The 25,618-nt window shown below is 40.4% G+C and overlaps 2 protein-coding genes across 2 annotated transcripts in view; both read right to left on the bottom strand.

The window, feature by feature from the left end:
• KPNA3 (karyopherin subunit alpha 3) overlaps nucleotides 1–1,006 on the bottom strand; it is a 28,815-nt gene extending 27,809 nt beyond the window's left edge. Inside the window, exon 1 of the mRNA XM_072403358.1 lies at nucleotides 680–1,006. Coding sequence (XP_072259459.1) covers nucleotides 680–748 — 69 coding nt within the window. The 5' untranslated portion in view covers nucleotides 749–1,006. The remainder of the gene's footprint in view (nucleotides 1–679) is intronic.
• A 14,483-nt stretch (nucleotides 1,007–15,489) lies between these two features.
• On the bottom strand, nucleotides 15,490–22,216 carry SPRYD7 (SPRY domain containing 7). Its single transcript, XM_072403344.1, has 5 exons — nucleotides 22,061–22,216; nucleotides 21,695–21,811; nucleotides 18,609–18,775; nucleotides 17,180–17,282; nucleotides 15,490–16,430 (listed from the first exon to the last, which is right to left on the bottom strand). The coding sequence occupies exons 1-5, from the start codon at nucleotides 22,161–22,163 to the stop codon at nucleotides 16,333–16,335; spliced, it is 588 nt and encodes a 195-aa protein (XP_072259445.1). The 5' UTR covers nucleotides 22,164–22,216; the 3' UTR covers nucleotides 15,490–16,332.
• Between the last annotated feature and the right edge of the window lie 3,402 nt (nucleotides 22,217–25,618).

Genomic DNA, 25,618 nt, shown 5'->3' with positions numbered 1-25,618 from the left:
CAGCCCAGACTAATACATCCCTGATACAGGGCAGCCAGGCACTGATCACCTACACCCCCATCCAGTCAGCCCAGACTAATACATAGCAGATACAGGGCAGCCAGGCTCTGTGATCACCTACACCCCATCCCTAAGCCCAGACTAATACATCCCAGATCTAGGACAGCCAGGTGTATAGCTATGGCACCTAAGGGACCCATTAGACCTCGGATTTCTGTACAGTGTCTTGCTCTTGGCTGGTGCCCTCTGTAGATGATTAATAATGGGCTATTTCAGACATTATTTAATGAAGATTACCAATCACCAGATCGGAGCTAGCTGTGATCACCTGCACCCCATCCCCTCAGCCCAGACTAATACATCCCAGATACAGGTCAGCCAGGTGTATCAGTATGGTGTCTGGCAGGGCCCAATATTCCTCTGATCTCCGTGCTGCTCCCGGTTTGTGCCCTTGGTAGGTAAAACAAGACCTCCGCATTTCCTCCGGCCTTATCCATCCTAAGCCCCATAACATCAATTGATTTCCATTACATATAATCACAGCAGCTTTGAATCGGATGAATGAGGCCTCCTGACATTGTACGCTCCGGCCCAGGACTTGTATGTCGGCGGCACAGCAATTCCGGAGGCCGCCATGTTGGAGACCGGCAGACAGGAGTCGGCTCACACGCGCACTCACCTCCACATCTCGGCCCTTGTTCTTGAAGCTCTTGATCCGGTGGTTCTCGAGGCCGGCGCTCTCCGCCATGGCGGCTGTGTATGTGTGTGTTTAGCTTTCTGTGTCTCTTCCCCGTTACCGGCTGCCACACCACAAGGACCGCGCGAGCCGCACTCCCCCGCCCTGCGCGCACTCGCCTCGAGGAGGTGGGTCAGGGGCGTGGCTGTGACGTCACTGGGAAAGCGGCTGAGGAAGCTACGGACTTTCCAGAAATCACGAACGCCGCTTCTTTGCCCGAACTCTACAAGGCACAGGAGATTCAACCTTCGCTAGCTTCGTTTATAAAGCTGCGCAACATCTCCTGTCAAAAGAACCTAATCGGTTTATAAGGCGTATATGCTGAGTAATGTTTATTGTAAATAGGTGATAAAGTTGTGAGAAAAGAAAAAAAGTGTTCGGCGCGTGTCACGTGTCCAACAAGAACACTCGAGATTGCAGAAGCCGCGCCCCTTCTGCTAACTCCGCCCACCCGGGTAAGCCCCTAGAAGAGGGCGGAAGGCGGCTTTTCCCGCTGCGGATTTCCCTCGCTCTGCATTCCATAGACCGGCTGCTGGGTCTTAGCTCTAAAAGATGAAGAAAAAAAGTGCCGTGCTTTATACACAAGCTAGATGGCGTGTGCAGGCCCGGGTGGGTCAGGGTAGTTGTGAGTCAGAGCCGGCCTATATTTAGAATTCATACCTGGCAACCCTGCTCATGTGAGATCAGCTCTGGCTGCTGACCAGGCCTCTGCCCAATGTCCTATTTATACTGTATTGTTCTGCAGGGGAACTTCAATAAGAAACAACATGGAAATTATTCTCTGGGGGTTCAAAAAATTATTATTATTATTACACAGTATTTATATAGCGCCATCATATTACGCAGTGCTGTACAAAGTCCATAGTCATGTGACTAGCTGTCCATCAAAGGGTCTCACAATCTAATGTCCCCACCATAGTCATATGTCTTTAATACAGTCTAAGGTCAATTTTGGAGGGAAGCCGAACAACTGGAGTACCCTGAGGAAACCCACACAGACACGGGGAGAACCTGCAAACTCCATGCAGATAATGTCCTGGCTGAGATTCGAACCTGGGACTCAGCGCTGCAATAAAACCCCCTCCTCACCTCATGTGCCAATTATTAACCTCCCCAGCGGTAACCCCGAGTGTGACTCGTGGTAAAAAAAGATGCTGAAAGCAGTAACCCAAGACACACTCAGGGTAGCTAAAACAATTGTAAATACTGTTACCTGGTCCGCCGGTGTCCTTCTTCGTGATCCTCCTCCTCTCGCATACTCCGGCCGGCGTCCTCTGCATCTGATTAGTCGCTGGGGAGTTTCCAGTGACATCGGTGCGTGTGGCTGTTGCGTGGAGAGTGGTGGGATTTTCAAATTTGTTTTGCATTCAATATGAATAATGAATGCAATACAGTGGATTTATGTCTAGAAGCAGTACATTGTTCTTCATGAAAATTTATTTTACAGTATAATAGTATAATTTTTTTTTCTTTATTTTTTATTATTTAAAAAAAATATATATATATTTTAAATGTATTTATTATTTTGACATGATTGTGTGTATATTCATACTAATATATTACACTGTAAAATACATTTTCATGAAAACAATGTACCGCTTTTAAACACATAAATCCGGACAGAAATGAACCGCCCAGGAGCTTAAAATGCCAGAAAATAAAGGTGGCGGCACTTTCCTATCCTGTCACCTAAGCACAGCAAATCAGGATGGCTGAAGAAGGTTGCTGGGCAAAAAAAGAAAGATGGCGGCTCCTAGTGTTGTTCTTCAGCCTGGCGTAACTCCCGCGCAGGAGTTTGTCCATTCCCATCACAATTGTGATTACAGGGTTTTCCTAGCAATTATATCCAAATCCACTCAGCATTTTTACATATTCCCAGCACGATCAGGCAGGAAATGTGTTATTGCAAAAAGGAACATCACCTGTCTCATTATTCAATAACCACCTGCCTGAGTCAACAAAGTGCAAATGGGAACGTTTTATTGGCACATGGTCATGTCTGCCTTACATCACAGCATTCTGAATGGCATTATAGTTAAACTAAATCATAAAAAAGTTGCAAGCTGCCAGGAGCAGAATGGACAGGTGATCTCTCTTCCAGCAAACTTACCTGTCTGATCACAATTTACTTTTAATGTACACTGAGCTGCGCATGTTCAACTCTGTACGATCCTGGCATAGCTGGTTTCTGAGAATGAATGAGCTTGCACGTCATTCCAGCCTGGCCAAGGATCCAGAACCCAAAAGAAAATCAGGTGAATGTGCCAGCGATGAAACAAGGAAAGATGAGTTGGTTTTATTGAAGAAAAGTTCCACTTTCAAAGATAATCCTGGCACCAAGTATCAAAATAAAAAATGATTTCTGGTGCCACCGCTATGTCCCAGCTGTAAAGGAGTTTACATAGTCCTGTGTTCTCACAATTTTTTTAAGCTGGGCGGAAAGAATCTGTAGGTTGGAGTGACAAATTTAGTGTTCCAAGTTGTTGTCATATCCAGGATCCTGTTTGAAAATCAAAATATGAACACTTCAAAAAAACCTGTGGAAAAAAAAGACAAAAAACAAAAATTTTTTGCAATTTTAACTATTTTATGCACAAATTTAGGCAGAACAAATGTTTAATACCATTTGCAAAAACTGCTAATGTGAACTAAACCTTAGACTATGTTTAGGATGGCAGTGAGGTTGTGGTGCAGTTACCGCTTCCCCACACCAGTGAACCGCTGCCTTGGAGGATATTCCACATGTAGCATCTCCACCTGGCAGCCCAATAGAGATGGAGGGGTCTGTAAGCTGTAATTTTTTAAGGCTGGATCTACATAGACTGTTTCCACAGCGTTAATCCTGAGGCTTTAAAAGCCCATGTTTGAAATTTCAGGAGTTTTAAAGCTTAACTGGATGCTCGCTGGAAAACAACATCTTTGCTACGATTTGCTATGTTTTCAAGCATTTCTAAACGCGGGAAAATGCTCCCATTGAAATCAATGGACACTTTACCCGTGTTAATCCAATTCCCAGCCAGGACATTATCTGCATGGAGTTTTCAGGTTCTCCCCATGTCTGTGGGTTTCCTCCCACATCACAAAAACATGCAGTTAGGTTAATTGGCTTCCCCCTAAAAAATTGACCTTCGACTGTTTAAATGACATATGACTATGGTGGGACATTAGATTGTGAGCTCCTTTGAGGGACAATTAGTGACACCACTATGGACTTTGTACAGTGCTGTGTAATATGATGGTGCCATATAAATATTGTGTAATAATAAATTTGGTCATGTCTGGCATTTCCAGCACTCCCCCTCAGCTGTACTTTTTTTGCTACTAGGCATGGACTTGAATGGTTGGTTTTTCATAGAAGAATATTGTTATTATTATTGTTAGCCTGTGCAAAAAGGTTACCATTGAAATTTACCTCAGAAGGCTACAAATAGAGAAAGAGGCAAGATTTTTTCTTAAAATTAAAAAAAAAAAACATGCCTCTTTCTCTATTATATGCTTGTTCTAGATTGAATGTGAAGCAAAACCTCTTTGTTTCCATATAAAAAGGGTTTATATCTATGGAAAAATTTGCTCAATTTTTAAAATAAATTTAAAGGTTGGCCCGCGACTTTTGTCTAAGTTTTTAATTTTGGCCCACTGTGTATTTGAGTTAGACACCCCCGGTGAAGACTAAGCTTAAGAACCGTGCCTGGAGGTCAAGCCCCTAGGTGATGCGCAGAATTGCTTGCACCTGACACTGGTCTTAGTCTGCCTTGTACAGCAAATATCTGACCTCTTGCAAACTTTCAGTCACCTTGAACACTGTCAGTTCTGCTCAGAAGTTGTCAAGGAGAATGATTCAATATTAGGAAAAGATACTAATGTATCAATTTCAGGAAGTAGATCTGGCAGGTTGCCAGGATTCACTGACTGCTCTCTGCAAGAAGCTGACTGAGCTGCTGTGTGATGACAGCCAAGCTGGCCAGGAAAGGAGAGGCCCAGTGTATGGAGTGTATGTCCATTGCCTGAAGAGGAGCTGATCATATGTTGTATATAAGCTCCAGAGCTGAGCTGAGTTACTGGGACTTGAGCAAAAACAGAGAAAACTAAACACAGAGATTCTGGTGCTGGGGCTCATCTTCAACTGTTCTTCTCAGTGTAACTTTTGAGCTCAATTAGTAACTTCAAATACATGGATTCCAGTTTTGTGAAAGAAGTTTGTTTTAATTACAGCCTGACCCCAAACAAACCCTGTTATCAATATCTTGTTGTCCCAGTGACAACTTCTCATTTCCTTAGATGGGAACTTTCTAGATTTTGGCTGCAGGGTTCAGATAATCAAAAAGATTACCTGGCCATAGAGTTTCCTACAGCTCTGGCACTGACAACATCAGTGATACCAGGCCAGGAATGCCAAACTAGAGGAGTTTGCACATCCAAATTTTTTCACTGATAGGAGTATAGGAGTTATAGGTTCCATACCTGGTAACTTTTGAGGAGAGGCTGAGCCTGAGCTTTTGTAGAGGGGAGATGTTTAATGAGGAAATTAAAGAAATTGATAATTTATTATAACAGGCAGATCATATCAACAATAACCATAATGGAGGGGCCAGGTAGGATGGAGAGGGCAATGAACTCTCTTGAAAAGCTAAATCCACTGGAATCTTCAGCATTCTCTTTCGACACACCAGCCTCTATATCACTGGTGTGTCCCTGTAGCTTTAAATGCTAGGGAAAGCCACTACAGGCAAACACCACCTTCTGACACACTGGAAGTGTCAGGTGCTAAAAGTTCTGCTGTTGTATAGAGCTCTGTGGGAGAGGGAAGATCTAAGGCAGTGTTTTTCAACCTTTTTATACCAGATGAACCCTTTAAATACAGAGGTTAGACTAAGTCGTCACCCTTCAAGTCTAAGTCGAGTTCCAAGTCATTGACACCAAGTCAAGTCTCAAGTCACCAAGAAATCTTCCAAGTCGAGTCCTAAGTCAGGTCATTTAATTTGTCCCCATATAGAAACAGAGCTCTGACCCTGTTCTTGAGCACAGGATCGCATTCTAAGTCCTTGTATTTCTCTGCTGACAGGAGAAGGGAGGAAGGCAGTGAGGCTTTTGTTACACAGCCTTCCTCCCCGCCCCCTTCAGCTGTCAGAGGTGAAAACTTGGAATGTAAAAAAGGGGGTGGGGGGGTAGGCTGTGTAACAGAAGCCACACTGCCTTCCCCCCATCCCCCTTCAGCTGTCAGCAGAGAAAGCAAGTCAGGAGTCGAGTTTGCAAGTCACTGGAGAAAACCCAGAATCAAGCTGCAAATCATTTAAGTTGCGCGACTTGAGTTCCAACCTCTGTTTAAATATTTTAGGTCTTGGGGAGCCCCTGTAAAATTCTTGAAATACAGGTAGTCCCCGGGTTAAGGACATCCTTTTTTTTTTTTTTTTTTGCATTGTTTGTGATTTATTCACAGTGAGGATTTTATAACTGACACCACATTGCCCAATATGTTCAGACTGTTCCAATGGGAAGCTGTTCATCTCAGCCTTTGGTGAGTTTATGACCTTTTATATTGTGCTTTTTACTTTTTTTTAAAAAATTTATCTTTAAATTGGGGGCAGCATCCAGAACAAATTAAATTATTTACTATATAAACTATGGGAAATCACAATTCAGCTAAAAAATGCGATTCCGGAATGAATTATGTTAGCCGAGGTATCACTGTATTTATTTGGGTAACCTATGTCACCTCTGAAGCATCACCACGTCAGGACGAGAGAAGAAATCTTCAAATGGCCACATTGGTATCAGCTAGCTAAAAGGGCATTTCTCCTTTTTTAGGGAGATTTACTCTGCCTTCTGTGTCTAAAGGACTGGAAGTACAGAAAATCTCCCCACAATCTTCAAGTTTTATACTTCAAATGAATGCAACCATATTTTCCTAAGGGCAGATTGTAGTACCTTAATCCATTATACAGGTTAATCCACAAAGAATGGTTTCTTTTTCTGCAGTACAGTAGACATTTTTAGAGTTAGGGTTCCTATTTCTTGTTTCTGAAAAGTAAATGCAGTACTATCTATCAAGGCACCCACAGAACATGTCAATCTTTTATTGCTCATTTTATAGAAGAATTGCTTGTTCTGGGGAATGAATATTATGATGTCTGATGTTGCACTGGATATGAGCCTTGGCTGTGACAGGGAATAGCTGCTCTTACATGGTTCCTTCAAACATATTAAACACTTGGCATGACAGCTTGCTATAGCAGAAAAGCAGGAAGAATCATACGCTTAACTTCCCCCAAGCTAACATGTCAAAACAAGATTGATATAAGATTCTGAGAGAGGATATTTACATTCTTTGAATCTTAAAAGTGAAATCATATTTGTAGTTATCATTGATAAGCCTACAGAAAAAAAAGTATTGCATCTTTATTACTAGTGGACACAAACCTCTAAAATGAACATAAACCTGTCAGGTCTTCAGTACTGGTAAATTTCAGGCAGTGCCTGTCATCTTTCAAAGCCCTGGCTGTACCAAACTCCTACTATATCCAGTTTATGCACTTTGGGACCTATGAGGCTTGTTTTAAGACACAGAAATGATGACTTATTACTAGATAGATAGATAAGATACCATTGGAGGTTATTATTATTATTATTATTAAACAGGATTTATATAGCGCCAACATATTACGCAGCGCTGTACATTAAATAGGGATTGCAAATGACAGACTAATACAGACAGTGATACAGGAGGAGAGGACCCTGCCCCGAAGAGCTTACAATCTAGTAGGTGGGGAAATTTCACACACAATAGGATGTGAGATATGTAGTGTGGGAAGTAGTGATGGTTTCAAATGACAGAAGAAGCTGGGTAGGCAAGTTTGAAAAAATGGGTTTTGAGTGCTCTTTTAAATGAGCAGAAAGTAGGAGCAAGCCGAATAGGACGAGGAAGACCATTCCAGAGATTTGGAGCAGCTCTAGAGAAGTCTTGTATCCTTGCGTGTGATGAGGTTATGAGTGAGGAAGTCAGTAGTAGGTCATTGGAGGAGCGGAGGGAGCGGCAGGGGGAGTATTTTTTAACCATGTCAGAGATGTAAGTGGGACAACAACTGTGTAGGGATTTGAAGGCAAAGCACAGGAGCTTAAATTTGATTCGAAGGTGAAAAGGAAGCCAATGGAGAGAACTACAAAGAGATGTAGCGGAAGAGGAGGTTGGAGATAAAAGCCGGGGTTAAGACTTGTTGGATAAAACTCAAAATCTTGGTGGTGACCATTATTGTCTCCAAGAGTTTTGTAATTTAATGGAATGTAATCAAAACAGGTTTATTGGGAAATTGGGATAATAATTAGGTGACTAGTAATGCCTTTATGGTAATGCATTGCTAACAGGAAAACAAATTAATGAAAAGCAACCTAACCTAAACAAGTCTACAAAGATTCAAAGTACCAAAAGACAAAGTCAAACAGGGGGCAAGATGTCTTACAACACAATTACAGTTTATATATTAAATACCTGAAAACTTACAGTGCACCTTCTGACCAAACCATGACATAGGAAGCGAATAAATGTAACTGAGTAGTGCAGAGTGAGAGCTCAATCCTTACCTTATCCCTAACACTCTATTTTTTGAATTACAGAAGTGCTACTATAGATTTCAAAATTTGGACCTACCAGCAATTTGGTGTGACAGCTCCAAAGACCATTCTCCCAAGCATTACTATAATGTATGATATACTCCTCTGATATTAAGACTCAGGATCTGATTTCCCCGTTTGGAATTCCTGCAAATCACACTGCTCTGCTCTGTTGGAAAGACAGGATTGTTCAAGTATTGGTGGCCTGATATGGTTAGCTTTGTGGGGTAATAGGGTATAGGTATAATTGCAAATTTTAACACAATCAAATACAAAACAATATATGGTAAGTGTTCTCCCCAGCCATTTTTAGCTGGGTGCACCACCCGGCTGTTTTTGAGTGGACACGGCTGCCACGTGCCTACAATTTCTTCCCACCCAGCTTAAAAAAAAATTCCTGGGTTGAAAATCGATGGTGAATACATATAGGAAATAAAAGATGAACAACTATAAATTGTTCAATGACGTCAGCTGTGTTTTGTGCTTACATGCCAGCTTATATTTGGAGAATATTAAGAGCCGCCTTAGTGATAACATAGCTGCCCTTTAATTACAAACTCATATTGAAATCCGATTTTATAATTAAAAAAATGCACAGACATTATGTGTGAAGATTTTATTGTTTATAGGAGTTTCTGACTATACATAGTACTCCAGACAATAATAATTATGCAACACAGATATCTTGTGTTTGGATGTTTAAAGGCCAACACACACTGCAACAAAAAAATGGACCCATTCTAAAAATAAGACAGTTACTGAATTGCACTCACCCTCAAAGATTTGTAAGCTTTTGTGTGGTTACAAAAAAAAAAATTAAAAAGAATCTTTCAACAATTTGTAAGCTGGCCATACACTTGTCAATGTGTGCAAGTTTAGGTGACGTTGATATCGCTCAAATATTCATCTTTTACCTGCGGTAACCACTGTGCACTCATTGACTGGCTTGATTAAGCTCTGCAAACTGGACTTGGATAGGCTAAATAAAATCAATGTGGAGTGCTACCCAACAACGAGCAGCCAATGCTGTTTATTATAGCAATACGTGGAACTGTGTTATAGTAAATAGCATGGAGCACTTCCCACCGATTCACATTGGCCAGTTAAAGCAATAGGTTGGAAGGGACGGCATGGTTGAGGTCTAATTCCCAACTAACTTTCAATAAATATAGAGATCCTACATCGATCTGGAATGCCCTTGATTTTAATAGATTTGTGAGGTGAAGAATCAGAGATTCTTATGAACTAGGATCCTTCTTATATTTTAAAATCAAAGCATCAGAAATGACAATGGGAAGCTGTCCGGTTGTTATAAACAACAGGAAAGTTTCATATTTGGACATTTTATACATGAACCACAAAGAGACTGCTATAGAAAATGACTCCGTAGGTGTCAGTATATTTAATGGTGTCTTTCAAAACATTGCAACATAAATTTCCATCATCCTTTTTGAAAACAGAAATACATTCAAAACCAAAATAATGAGAAGAGTCCATACACTCCATCTAATTATTCTTTGGTAACTTTAAAAAAACTGAAGGATATATCAACATATACTTAAATCATATTAGGTCACAGTGCAATTGATCACAACATCAACAATGTGCAAGCAAACAATACAATTAAGAAAAAAAAGATAATACAGCAAAAGAACCTCAACTTAAATTTATATTTTAACGGTCAATCCAGTCAGTTATATGTACAGTCTGGCCATAAGGATTTGTGCATCAATCTATCAAATTTTAATATTTACATACAAACCAAAACTCATTCCAAATCACTTGTAGTGTGCACATAACTTCTGCTGCATTCATAGCAAAAGAAAACTTTTTACTCTACATACAAAAGTTAATTTTAAAGTCTGACACTTGGTGCAAGCGCTAAATTAGTCCCCTAGAGGTAACTACAAATGTTCGGACAGTTCAATACAATATCGGAGACAGTCTCCATGCTGCCTTATTAGCCAACAGCTGTACAACATGTATGATGTGATCTGTGGCATTATACTAATTAGTATTTTCATCCAGTGTGTCGTTCTAAAGTTCTGCAAACATTGCTGCATTAACAGAAAATACATATAGAGATAATGTACATCACACACAATGTATTTTATTAAAGAAACTACTCACTCCTGTAAAAGCTTTAAGTTTATCAAAAATGCATGATCGTCTCTAACAAAAGAGCATTGGCCCTTACAGTACAGTATATGGTTTGTTCGTGTAGAAGTGAATGGGAACCAAAGCAAACTTTCTGCCATATCTGTACACTGGTGCATTTTTTGTACTATAATTCCAATTGTAAAAATATCCCCCCCCCCCCTTGCCTCCAATGAAGCTAAACTCTAGTCTGCACATTCAAAGTCCCCTAAAATCTCCTTCTCCTCTGCGTCTGTAGTGTCCACACATGTAACAGTTTTCTCAGAGGGCGAGTTAAGGAAGCATGTGAAGATGGTAAAGGCCTATTGAAAAGACTGAGCACCCTCCGTACCTTTAGTGCCTTACTTGGTTCTGCAGGTATTCTGTATATTATACATGCATGCAGCCCTATATCTTCACCATCCTAACCTCTCTCCTGTGGTAACACAAACTCTGGTCAAATCTAAATCTTGCTCTTTTCCTCCTTGCTCTATGCTGCACTAGTTTCTCAAAGTTTATCACTAACCTTTATCATCAAGTCTCTTCTGCCACTGCTAACAAAAATCACAAACCTCAGGTCTGTGTGTGTATGTACAGACACATTAGCACAAGAGGTACAACCCTGTAGTACCATTTATCGCTAAACTGCTTTGTGACTCCACTGTGTAAACGTCGACAAAGATGGGGAATTTCTCAATTCATAGCAATGCCTCCCACACACTTTATCAGTCCAGGATGGTGTGTATTTGCATACAGACCGTCCTAGGTAATGTCCACACATAAAGCAGAAACCAACAGACTGACTGCACAGAAAAGGGGAGAACTAGGACAGCACAGATGGGGGGAAGGCTGAATGATACTTATACTCTATTACACAGTAACGTGAGCTAAAGATTCCTGCTGGATCTTCTAATGTTTGTTGTGTGGAAGTCAAAGTGTTTTAGGAAATGAGATTAACTGCTTTAAGCAAGGGCGAGGACTATATACAAAAAGATTAGTAAGGCTGGAGATTTCAGTTTCCTGAAAGCAAAAATATATGTGGTCAGGTGTCCTGCACTGTATGTGATGTCAAAGTGCCTGATATTACTAAAGCAGCAGACAGAAGTGGCTTCAGGGGACAGGTCATGGAGATGGGTGGAAGCCTGCAAGAGCAAAGGATAATGCATAGCTGCTATTTACCCCAACCCCACCTCACCTCAGACAACCCTTGCAATGCAGAAGGAGTTCAAGGGTTTACAATTTCCAAAAAGCTTTACTGGGGATTTTTTATAATTGCTTTTATTATAATCTGTGTGTGTTATAAAATTACAGGAATATTAAAGAGTATAGTATCTTCATAGCGGGAGTTCACCCATCTTTCAGCCCCTAACAAAAAAAAAAAATGCTTTTGCTCTTTGAAAATAACAGGGGAGCTGATGACTGTGCCTGAGCATCTCATTTAAAGTGGCGGCAGCTGTCCCGTCCTCCTGTCAGACATAATGTGGGATTTCCTGGCTGCAAATTAGACGTGGGCATGCTGAACTGTCATTTGGACCCAGTGAAAGGGCTGTTTCTGATGGTTGTCAGGAAAATGCCCAGGAAAAAAAGAGCAAGTTGGAAGAGCGAGGTGCCCTATCCAAACGTGTGTGAAAAATTGAAATAAGAGAATTGTAAATGAAGTTAGACTGGGATCTTTGTGAAAGAGAGTATCCATTATTCTGATCCTGTCACTTTTTTTAACACAAGAGTGATCAAAAAATCAAAGATATATAAATTAGGATGCTATTATTACCCATTAAAAAATAAATATTAAATTATCTTACATAAATTGATATCACATTTTATTTATTCGCTATAAACCACTGAATAATCTGTAATAATTTAGATCTAGAGGTCAGAGAATTTACACATATTAGAATACACAATGCCAATTTTGCCTTGAATAGCTTTGAAATTATAAATTCCAGCAATCACAAGTTTACCAGTTGTGTGATCCTCTGAGGATTTTTTTCCCTAAAATATCACATTTTCTATGTATTTGACATGTCTGTCTGACCTGTTGCTAAATACTGTACGCTTATGAAGATGATTGATGCTTCTAAAGGAGGTGGTTTCATGGAAAACCACAGCGGCAACAACCGAATGGAATGACGTGTCACAGGACGTAAGAGGTGATTTATTTATTCTTTCTTCTTTTACATAACCAGATTTTGCATTTTATACTGGTGACGGGGTCCCTTTAAAGGGGAAAACCAACAAATTCCGTCCTCTAACCCAACTTATCTACAAATAATGAACAGTGATTATATGTCAATACAGTATTGAGCTCCATACAGTAGAAGTTCGCAGTACAATAAAGTATACAACAGTTAAGCCGCATACACACCTGCAATTATTGTCGTTAGAAAGGATCTTTCACCATCCTTTCCAACGACTGCACGATGCATGAACGATGCTGTACATACAACACCATTCTGCTCTATGGAGAGGGGAGGGGGAGAACGATGGAGCGGCACCCCGCTGCGCGCTCTCCCCCTTCCCTTGCATTACGATTGTTCGTTGATCATTGTCTGTGGATCCGCCAGGACAGTCCTTCAGACGATGGACAGCGGGCGCTGTTCACACGCCCGGTTCTTGCCCAAGATCAATCATGAGCCGATTATCGGGCGAGAACAATTGGACGTGTACCTAGCTTTGCTTGTGCCCAACCCTACCACTGTATGTAAGCACTGGCTGTTACAGTATATCAGTTAAGTCAGCATTCAATGGCTATTTTAGTAGTTACTAAATATTTTGCTTCCCCGGTCCCTCCAACCTAGATAGAATGCTAATGAAATACTTAATAGGACCTTTCCATATTTTTGATGTACTTGATTTTAGATTTCTAGACATCACTAGGTCTCTGGTAGATCATGGCTGGTGGGAAGAACCCGAAGGGATCTGTACATATATTACTGTAAACAGAAAGCTGTGGTAATGCCTACATTTAAAAGCTGAGTGTCCATTAATAAAGGAGTGTAGCCCAAGGAATAAAAGTGGCCAGATAGGGACAGTTCAGCTGGAGCAAAAAGGACTAGACGATGGTGGATATCCACCAGTCTGTGAGTGACCCAGGCTCTCTCTAACGTATTGCAATTTTATTTTGCACGTTGAAAGAAAATCACATTGTACACTGGAAATAAAGTGAGGCATTCCAGGGTAGGGAGAAGCATCTACAACTGTGCCAGACTGAAGATAAGCTTGGAGTTTAGCTTCGACTATATTAAACTATACAGAAGCACAAATCTACCAGCAGGGAAGCAGCTAAAATACAAATATGGATGCCATTCTACTTTCCAAAGAACTTGAAGTTTGAGTAGCCAGGATTGATGCAGCCAGCCATGTCAAGCAGCAAAGCCAAATCATCAATCTACACAGCAGTAGCACTTTTCACTCAATAATACTAAGCCAGCTTGTTGGACAATAAAGGACGATTTTTCCTCCATCTACCCAGTTAAATCTTCTCAGCTTCCTGCCCTACATGTCAGTTCAATTCGCCAGGCACTGACTTTCCACGCTGGTTTATTTGTTGTCCAATGAAAAAACATATGGCACAGGAAGTTACAAACAGACCAAACATCTTCTATCTAGCTACTCTGTAGCCTATGAACCACAAAACCATACAAGAATGACAAGGCATTGACACCTGGAAATGTTTCTTTCAAGTAAAAGATTATTATTCAATGCACGGTGGGTGGAAATCCTGGAGACCACCATAACACAAACTAGAATGATGTAGGGGCTGGTATACATCTAAAATATGTAGGGCACCAGATTGTAAATTAACCTTTTAATCGCCCTGATGTTTTGAGAGGATTTTCTCTTTAAATCTTCTTAGATAATAAATCATCTAAGAACAGCATGACCACCATATATTCTGGTTGTTCACAAAGGATTAGATCACAAATGAGAGAACAAGATGAGGGGTAAGACGACAGAAACGTCAATGATCGTCTTCTTTAATAATAACCATGAGCTACATGCCTACAGAACTCCTTTAAATTACTGTCAATCTAATGCTAAGTTTACATGTATGTTTAGACAGACATTTTATAAGCAGAAATTTATCAGAAATGTGCAAATAAATCCCAGTGTGCCTCATGTGACCATCATTTTGTTAAATAAAAGAGAATGCAATGGACATATTTTAATGGGCCATTTGTGCTCAGAAATATTTTTAAAGTGAAAGTATAGTACACACATAATGGCAACCCATGCAGGCACACTGCGGTATGTTGTACACAAAACACTTAACTAGTTACCTCTCTTTATGCTCTTACTGGCATAAAGTTTCATAAGGCACTCTGGGACTGAAGTATTAGAGCATAGGAAACACAGTCAGTACAAGAGTATGCTACGTGAAGGACTAGACCCACGGACACATTTCGGTACTTCGGTAAAACTAAATATGTCATTATGAAAAATAAACCTATGTGTTCAAATGTGTGCAAAATACGTAGCTGTCACTGAGAAAAAGACTGCAGGTAATACTGGATCAATGTGAATATTTCAAAGAAGTTCTCCAGGAAAGATCCATTCTACATTTGGAGAGGGATGATCTGTGATTTACAGCCCTCTTTGTTAAATGGCAGCAAATACTGACCACATAGCTGAAATCCTGACTGGTAGTCTAGTAGCTGCTGCCACAGATCTGTAGAAATAAATAGTCATCAATAAAAGCACTACCTCTACCGACCAGTCCATTTCAATACTGTGCGCATCATTCAATACTTTTCATTTCAGTGAAGTGGTCACACTAATACCTTTCCTTCGTTCAGTAGAAAATAAATAGCCCAGCACCCCAGCTCCTGTAGTAATTGGAGAACATGATCTGTCTCTAGAGAACTCCTTTAAAGTGAACTTGTTAGCCATTTTAAATAATTACAAATATATATATATATATATACCATAGAAGAGCATTCACTACTAGATGTTCTTATTTCTCAGAAAACCCTTCCCTGTGTGTGCCTCTTTTACTAGGTTCAACTTGTAGCAAAAGCTGAGCTGAGCATGCAGGCAATCCTGGAGGTACATCATCCCAACACGGCCAATCAAGATGACCAAAGATAGACTTTCAGGGCAAGAGAAGGAAGATGACAGTGCCCTGCGATGGAATGTGGATAGGTAAGTTGCGCAGGTTTAGTTAGCATTATCTGAAAATTTTAAGCCAACAATTACTTGACAATGTCCTGCAGAAAATTAAGTACTTATTCTTTAGCGGGACAGCTTTTATTAGGACTTACTTGGTGTAAGAGTTGCTTTGAGCATCAATTGAGCCCAAGCACTAGCAACTGGCACTCACCTTGTCCAAAGGAGGTTGCTCCTATTGTGCCCAGAATTACTCTTACAGGATCATAGAGTGTTTGTTGACCTAACATAGTCCAGACGTCAGGGAAGTTAGACCCCAGTGACAATGTACAACTAGTTTAGGAGAAATACACAATAAAGGGTTTTCTGGTTAATAAAATATTGGCATCTTGTGGTGGTTTAATCCAACATACTCTATCTTATGCAAGAGTTTAATATTTAAAGGTTTAAAATAGCTTACAAGTTCAGTTCAAATCACTGGCAAACATATCCTATTTACAATTAGCAACACTAACAGATTGCCAAAACCACTATACATATCACAAAAATATCAGAGAGGATCTACACAGCTTTGTGGACAGTGGCAATTGCAGCTAGGCAATGCTTGGTAAAATACTTACACAAACACACACACATAGTCTGAGAGACCTGCACCCCACTGAGATAAAAATACAAAGCACATGTTCAGTATACATCGTGCAGCTTAAATAGTAATCAACAGCTTTGGGAAAAGTGTAGCCATCCAGTCTTTAGAAAATCTGCTGCTCAAAAAGGATCTTCTCGAATCCTGGTGGAGAGGTGTGGTAAAACTCACTGAACTGGCAGTCCAGTATTGCACTGTCATCCACTACAAGAGGAATCAGAACACAACTGGTTAGTCCAATATATTAAGGCTTTCTCCCCAGCCCCTTTTAGCCAGGCACTTTTCAGTAACCACCTGGCTGTGTTTGGGGGTATTATATATATATATATATATATATATATATATATATGGTGGTATAAACTAACATATTAACATAAAAAATAAATTGGCATAGAAGAAATCTACATTGGGAGAAGAAAATTTCTTTCTATACACCACATCCCTGTTACAGAATTTTATTTCTACCAATACTACTGGAGTACAGTAGTTGTATATTCACTGTTTTTATACTTTAACTGGACAGTTAAAGTATAAAAACAATGAATATACAACTAATGTACTCCAAAAAGGAAACAATGTTGTTTGTAATTGTATTACGTGTTTTTAATGAATTGTATTGGTAGAAATAAAATTGTTTAGAGGATTTTTATTGATAAATAAGAGTTGTGTAATTGTTGAAACACACCTAAAAAAATCTAGTTAATTTAGAAAGGAGATATTTTCCTCTTTCTCTCTAGAATCTTACATATAAAATAAATATTTTCAGTTGAAGTAACAGACTTTATATTCACTAAATCACTACTGTGTCCTGTAGAGGTCAGTGGCAAAAAAACACTTAACACTGCAAGGGCTACATGAGATGCTATGTCACATGAAAAAAGCATGTAATTACCCGGTGCTTTAAATATGTGAAAGGGACGATATAAAATATCAGTGTGAAACATAACACTTACCATATACAACAGGAAAGACCGTTCCTCTTATGCCTGATGCAGGACAATGCATGTTCTTTCCATTTAAATATACATTTAGTTCTACATGATCATAAGTAATGCCCTAAAGGAAGAATTTAGATTAATACATTAGTGTTTCATGGTGGAATAAACAGAAAAACATATGCAAAGCCAACCAGGAGGCTGTTTACCCCCAAAACAATTCTATTACCACATAGCACTTTAACAAGAAGTGACTTTAACCCTTTACCTTTGGCCAGCAAAATGGGGAAAGATGTGTTTGCTGCAATAATCCTCTTTAAATGGGGAACAGTCCTAGTACAAATTTTGACACTAACTACCCCTATCAGGTTAAATGACAGCAAGAGTCAATCAACTTACTTCCCAGGGGTGCACCATCACACCAGTCTTGTTTCAGTTCTACAAATACATGAGCACCATTAATAAAGGAGTAAGAATTGCCAATTATTGGAAGAAAATGAAGACCATTGTTGTCACCATAACGGCTACTAAGCCCTGGGGAAAAGAAGTGTACGTGTATAAAAAAAATAAATGTACACTGAAGAAAAATTATTATTTAATATAAAACTGAGATGCATTTTAAAATTTCTGTTTTCACCTAAATCTGCTAAGCAGTAATCTCAAACTATTTTTTGCTGATTGTAAACTGGGAACTCATAGATTAGGCTGCACACACATGCTTAATAGTCATGACCGTTTCCAACGACAAAAGACTGAACAAGTACTGTACATACAGCGTCGTTCTGCTCTACGGAGAGGGGAGGGGGAGAAAGACAGAGCGGCAACCTGCTGCGCTCTCTCACCTTCACTTCCATTAAAGTCGTTTGTGGATCTGCCAGGATGGATCCATGAATGACAAAAGATGAGCGTTGTACACACGCCAGATTCTTGTCCGATATCAGCCCCGAGGGGCATCTGACCTGTGTACATAGCCTTACTGTGCCTGATCTGTGAATGCAAAGAATACACTAAGGCCAAGTGCGGAGTTGCAGTGCCAAGTCCAAAAAAATGTGCCATTTGCTACAATGATGAAGAAAAAAAAAACAAGGTCCAGCAAAAGTCCATGATGGATTTGTATGCTGCATGTAGAATCTGAAAACAACAGCATGCCAAACCCCAGGTGAGGTTTTCTGCTAAACTGCTCAGATCTCTAGAACATACCAGCTAACCCTTGACACCAGTCCTTCTCTTTCTCACACCTGCACCCTACAGACTCATTCACTTAAACTGCCCCTTTCCCAACAAGCAGAGGAAGTTAGAAAAGCCCAATGAATGTCAAACTGAGATATAGCAGATACGGGCAGAAGATACCAGACTGCAGTATTTCTGATCTTGGTTAGTGACAGGGAAACTTTCTGGCACGGTACTAATCCAAGCAATATTGGCCCACTGCAAAGTCTGTACTCACCACTACATCGCCCTCTTGTGGAAGGCTGTTGGCTGGTAGCCTATTCTTCTCCTCGTTGTTGTGATAGATGGCGCCATCATTTCTCATCACAAGACTGTGCACGTCTCTACCAAGTGGTATCTGATTGAGGTTGGCTTTTTGTGTTGCAACACCAACTCCCCAGATTCCTGCATTATTTCAAAAAACATGTTTATATTAACAATCTCAGGAAGGTTATCAACTGTTAAAATTTAAAGATATTTTTAGCACAAAAGTACAAATTTAACCAATCCTAATGTAGTGGCATTCTAAAATTGGTCATCTTTTCACCTACAGCTTTGTACTACATTCACCCAACACAAACTGTTGTGCATATCTCGAACAAAAATTTGACATGTGTACAGCAGTCCCCTGACATATTTCATCAAGCCACCACAGGAGGTTAATGAGCAACTAATCAGGAATGACCGCTAACGACAGCGGGGGGCTATTTACTGGTCCTCCCTTTCCCACTTTCCATTGAACAGAATGGCGCTGTGTGTAGCGCATTTATTTGTCAATGACAACGATCAAAAAAGATTGCGTCCAGCAACAATCCTTTTGATAACTATTAGACATATGTATGAGACTAACAGCTGGATGAATTAGGTTGTATACATAACATATCGTTCATGGTTAGATTAGGTGAATATCTAGTGTGTGTACAATGGTCCCAGTGTTTAACCCAGTTTTTTTTAAGCCGAGTGGGAAGAAATTGTAAGTGGGTGGAAGCCCCTGTATTGTGACCCAACTCTTCAGTAACCACCTAAAAACAGCAGGGTGCTTACTAAAAAGTGCTGGGTGGTGCACTCAGCTAAAAGGGGCTAGGGAGGACACTGAATGGTCCCCCTGACATCATTTAGTGATCATCTTTAACAGATGTGAGGTGTGACAACTGCGGTCATACCCTATGAGGGAGGATGCAGCAGAGTGCCCTCTCGCTTGTCCAACTCCCTGGCTTCTCCATACAACTGAACACGCACACAGCATTGTTCTGTTACTGGAAACCATTAGGATCATTTCCACTGACAGAAATGTAACATCTGTACATAGCTTTAGACTACTTTTTTATCTTTAGAAAAGGAAACACGATGTGCCCGCTCACCATGTTTTATTATACCACATTGCAATATCTTTGTGTGCAATAGAATACAAAACCATACAGGAAAGAATGGAGCAGTCAAATCCTGACAAGATCCCAAAATGTATAACACTTGTGCAAACTATTCACTATATAGACAACTAAACAGAAACAGTATTTACTACATAGAAATCTACTATGAGAGATGAGCATGACTCACTGAATATGAAACATACAAGTAAAGATAAGTCCAGCTTGGTACACAGATATCACCAACAGCAGACGTGCAGGATATAAATGCTAACATACACAATGCAATTTTTTTCCTTGATGCCATTTTCAATCAATATACAATTGTATTTACAACCAATTTAAACAAATACTTGCTGACTACGAGTATTAAAGGTCCAGGTCAATATTCCATTGGTATTATGATTGTTTTAACTGGTATATTACTTTGAAATATTGATCATGACAAAATAGTAGGTTTCAGAAGCAATACAATTGTTAACCAAAAAAAAAAAAGAAATGTTTACATGACAAGTTTACAAATGACATTCTGCCCAAAAACCAATTGCGAATAGAAAGATTTTGATTAGTTCAATTTTCCCTAATCCATCATATATTCTGTTTCAGAATAATCCAGTGTATGGTCAGCCTTAGGCTAGGTACACATGTGCAATGGTTCTCGTCCGATATTCGTTTCAGGGCTGATATCGGATGAGAATCGTGTGTGTGTTCAGTGCCCAACACAATAGAGTAAAACAGTAAAACACAATAGACACACCAACTAATATCACCATATCCTAGCAAGTGAGCTAGTTGTTTTGTAAATACAAAGTTTAGGAGATAAAATACCTGGAGTTGGTACAATGGCTTCTACAAATTAGTCAATGAGCCTTTTGTGTTGATTGGAAGGGGGGCACCTGTACAAATCAGCAGACAATGATATTCAATCACCTGATGTGTGCTATCACTATTGAGAGAATGGCAATAGATAACATCACCTTTTACATAATTGATAAAGCAAACAGTGTTTTGTTTTGTGTTGTGAAGCTTTGTAGTTTAAATCCCATTGTTTTGTTTTATGACATCTGTACCACACCTTCACATTACCCAACAAGGGTCCTTACATGTGTGTCTTTGTGTGCATGTGAATATAAAATGTGCCTTTGTGTGCATGTGAATGGGGTCCTTGTAGATTTTCACTGACATGCACTGATGTACTAAACTACACTGGGTGATTTATAAAGAAAAGTGGTCATATTCACCTCTTTATATGTGTATGTCCAGATGTGAATATCCAGAATCAATAGCCCCAAGCAACCAAATATTCTATTACATTAACATACTTTATGTTTTCTGAATGAACACCACAGCTGTCTAAGTCATCATTCAGGAAACAGAAATAAAGAAGCGTTGGGACAATATCAAAAGCACCATCAGGGGCAGCTGGAGCCTGCAAGTTTTAGGCACACGTTAGACTTTTGTAGTTGACTGAAAGATGAACAAGCACTGTACATACAGCATCATTCTGCTCTATAGAGAGGGGTGAACGAGTGAGCAGCACCCCACTGCGCTTTCCTCCCTTCACTTGCATTAAGGTCGTTCATGGATCTACTAGGATGGACGACCTCTGTACACGTCAGACTCTCATCTGAGACAAGCCCTGTATCTCTTATCAGCCAAGAATCATCTGACATGTGTACATAGCCTTAGAAAACTGCAACTTTGTTATTTTTTTTTTTTCTTTTCAGTGAACAACATGGACAATTCAGAACTTCACATGAAACAAGATAGAATTTTTTTCTTAGCTACCACCTTTTAGGCAAAAACCAAATTGGTGTTGTCCAGCTTTTTGCACACAAACACTTGTTGAATATCTGTGGTTTCATAGGGTTTAAAAACAGCTACGATTCTTCCACAAGTATAGAGGTTGCTCTTGTTTTGTCCCCAGTCCAGCTATCAATATGTAGAATATACCAACCTGTGGACTGCACTTTAAATTCGAAGTAACTCTTATTCTGATGTAGAGGAGCATTGGCCAGGCAGGCACCAGTGCCACAGATTCTCCGTCCATTTTTAACAATTACGACATCCGTTCCTGCAAGAGGAAAAAAAACAAATGTGAAGAAAATACGTTCACACATTAAAGTATTGTGGGGGGAAATCAGGGGTTGAACTACAATTTCATTCCTGGGGAGAGGAATGATAATGAATGGAGGCCTATAGAAAATGATAAACATGGGGCCGCTGTGAGTCACCCAGCACTGTGCAGGAAGTGAGGAGAGGAAGCTGAAGGAGGAGAGCTGTCACCCTGACATGTATACCGCCCGAACCCCCCGTGTCTCACCCATATGCTGTGTGTCCAGCTGTACAGCCGGCATCTCCTTGAGGGGAATGTGCCCGGAGCCGCCATCTCCGCACCATCTGAAGCAGCACAGCAGACACGACATAGCGACAGGATAGCAGGTAGCCCAGCGTTGTCCGGGATACACGCCTCTCCTCTGCCACCGCTGTATAGAGCGCCGCTGCTTCTCCTACGGAGCCAACAGCGACACCTGCTGCTCAGAAAGAGAACAGCAGTCTAAATCCTCTCCATTGGTGAAGCTGTTCACATGTTTTAAACACAGAACCTTTTTTTGAACTTAATTAAAAAAATGCCTTAAACAAAACAAAAAAAAAAAATCCACTTACCTTCAATCCCGCAGTGCAGTCGATCAGGCCAGGGGTGTCTTCCATCACGTCCGGCTTGATCCATCCGCCACTTGACCCAGGCGCGAGATCGGGTGACGTAGGTTGGAAAAAAAGCTTCCCGATCTCACTGCACTTGCATGAGATTGGCAAATTTTTCTCTTTTCAAGAAAAGGCTCAATCTGCGCATGCCTGAGATCCTCGGCCATGCACAGAAGGAGCAGCCCAAAGCCTCCCGGGATGTGTGACGTAGATATTATGCTTTGCTTTGTGCTGCCATTTATTCTCGATCGCCTAGGCATGGAGAATTAGGGGGCAGTGCTGCACTCTTTTTTTTAAAAGAAAAAGAGTTTTGCACTTAAAAAACAAACAAACAAACAGAATTTTTACCTTACATAAAAAAGAGTTTTCTACCCTTTATGTAAAGTTAAAATTCTGAGTTGAGGTACGCTTTAAAGTGAAACTAAACTGAAAACAAAAAATATCACATTTACCTTACACTTAATCCCGGAGATCCTTCAATGGCGCTAGACCTTCCCTCTATCGGGTCCCACGTCGTCCTGGGATTCCTCTTAGTCCCGGTGCTGAGGAAGTGCTGGGCACTGCCATCTTCAGTCTTCTCTTCCGTCTTCTTGGTGCGTCACTCGATCTCGCAATGCGCAGGTGCAATTTAGGGTGACGTACCCACTGTAAAGGGGAAGAAAAAAGAAAGCCGATCTCACTGCGCAAGATCGCCATCTATTTCTCTTAATAGAAAAAAATTCCCCTTCTGAAATTGGGGCATATGCAGAAGGAGCACCCAGAGCCTCCTGGATAGGTGACGTAGGTATCCTGGGAGGCTCTGCGCACTGCGGCGATCAAGACTGAAAGTAAGGGGCTGCACCCTTTTCTTGCACTTAAAAAAATGATATAATATAATGAAATAATATACATTTTTCCTTTACATATAACGGTTGTCTACCGTTTTATGTAAAGTGAAAATGTTGAGTTTAGGTAAGCTTTTTTTCTTTTTTTATGAAGGGTTAGGGTTTTCAGTTAAAATGGAAAAGATAGGAAATCTCTCTAATCAAAACCAAAAACACATGAAGAGTTAAACTTATCATTGCTGTCCTGACTTCCTGTTCCAGTGACAACAGCATCCTCTAGCACATTGTTTCTCAACTAGGGTTCTCCCAGAGGTTCCTTGAGCACTGAGTAAATTGTGACTCTCAGGTCAGCGACTTTCCTCGTTCATCAGCGTCGTTGGTTACTTTTTTTAAGAACGATTTTTGCCCAATCGATCGTTCGTCGTTCGTTCGTCGTTCATTTTGAACGATAAAAATTGGAAGTGTGTACGCACCTTTAGACTCCCTCGTGGGAATCTTCCAGGTCCATGCATTTTAATGGCAGTAACTAATTCCAACCAGGGAATGTTTGGAGGAATTTTAGATTCCCTGTTTTATAAATAGAGCTCCTGGAGTCTTTGAATAACTCATCAAGTGCATGCCCACCGTGATCTGACCGGTGGTGGGTGGTCTGGAGAGGTGTGTTCAGGATGTCTGCACAGGATGACGTCAGTGTTATATATTCAAAACATGCATTTAAGGTGACAACACTGCAACTGCAAGCATAGTAAAGAAAGGAAACGTTGTCACTCTAATACAGCACCATAGGGCCAAATGTACATTTTTTGTTCAGGTACTGTAAGTATAGAAGGAAGATGTATAGGACTTTATGATATACAAAGTAAATGACATCACATTGGTTTTTTTCATTAAGATATAGATACTCTATAACAGATACAGTAGCTTTGCAATGAAAAAACTAATTAGGAAGGACGGGCCTTCATTTGTCTCTCCCTCTAATGCAAGCTCAAGGCTTTAATAATTGGAGAAGTTTTTGGAATTGGCTGTTTGGAGACATTTCAGTAATGATCTCCAGCTGTCAAAGGAATTTTCGATGATACAGAATCATGAACTGTAATGTTTTATTTAGACGGACACTGAAACTGGGGCTCTGGGCAGGTGCTTCTGATTCATGCCAAGTCCTGAGGACATACGTAAGTGGGCATTAGGTGTGGCATTGCTGTGTTGTTCTTCTAAAGTCCCAAAGAGTTCTCTGACCATGGCTGGCCATTAATGTTCTGATAACAAATCCCCAAAACATGGGCTAGCTGCCCGGAGATCATGCTGATTCTTTGTTTTTATTGTCAAGTATGCTACTCCTGTGTCCCCGTCTGTATCTTTCTGTCATTTGCAACCCCAATTTAATGTACATTGCTGCGTAATATGTTGGCACTATATAAATCCTGTTTATTAATAATAATAATAATAATAATAATAATAAAGTATGCTATAAGGGCAAACAAACTCCTGATCTGTATATCTATTCCAAGGCAGTGAAACTATTGAAGCCATAAGATTAGAATGGCAAGAAGGCATTTTTAAGGGGGGCAGCAATGACAGCTTATTCATGTCTCCTGTGGCAGTTTTACATGCAACACACATCTGAAGATAATCTTGGAATTCTCTGTATGAGATAAAGGTCTGATGCATGATATACAATATTCATGATTGTACCTGTCAGTGGCCAAAACTAATGAAAGGTAATGGTAGCAATCAAAGTTCTTGTACCTTTAGGATCTGTGTCGCAGGGATTTTTGCTTTGCATTTACATGCAAGTTTATAGTAGCACACAACTTCCTAAGATGGGAAATAGGAACACATTGATGCACAAGGTATGTAGGATACCCCTTTGTCAGCATGGCAAGGTGGGGGGTAGAGTTGATCAGTGGTAACTGGGGGTTGCAGGGGTGAGCACTGGTGGAGGGTCAGTTGCAAGGGAGTGCAGTAGTGGTGAAAGGTAGGTTTTGGGGGTGGAGGGGCAGGGGTAATCAGCGATAGAGGTGGTAGTGGGTTGCAGAGAATGCAAGGATAACCACTGGTAGAGGGTGCAAATGTAAGAGAAAATTGAAAGAATGGTGCAGAGGTGATCAGTGGTTGTAAAATAACGTGCAGGGAGTTCAAGGTAATCAGTGGATATGAATAAGTACAGGGGGTGCAGAGGTGATAAGAGTTAGAGGAGGAGTACAGGAGGTGCAGTATTGATTGGTGATGGGCAGGGGCGATTTTTGGTTATTGGGGAATACAGTGGGCACGGAGGTGATCACCATTAGAGGACAGATACAGGAGGTGCAAAGGCAATCTGTACCAGTGGAAGTAAAATCATTCCTCGTCAG

Source organism: Pyxicephalus adspersus, chromosome 1 (genome assembly GCF_032062135.1).
Source record: "Pyxicephalus adspersus chromosome 1, UCB_Pads_2.0, whole genome shotgun sequence".
Classification (NCBI taxonomy): Eukaryota; Metazoa; Chordata; class Amphibia; order Anura; family Pyxicephalidae; genus Pyxicephalus; species Pyxicephalus adspersus.
Note: the sequence above shows the minus strand (reverse complement) of the source record. Positions and strands in the feature narration are given on the sequence as shown.

Bases quoted from the DNA above. Each gene is read 5' to 3' on its own strand.
- SPRYD7 (XM_072403344.1), bottom strand. From the start codon at position 22,163: ATGTCGTGTCTGCTGTGCTGCTTCAGATGGTGCGGAGATGGCGGCTCC. The intron at 21,812-22,060 runs GTGAGACACGGG...TTCCTCTTGCAG, and splicing joins GCTGGACACACAGCATATGG to GAACGGATGTCGTAATTGTT. The intron at 17,283-18,608 runs GTGAGTACAGAC...TTCTTCCTTTAG, and splicing joins CACAAGAGGGCGATGTAGTG to GGCATTACTTATGATCATGT.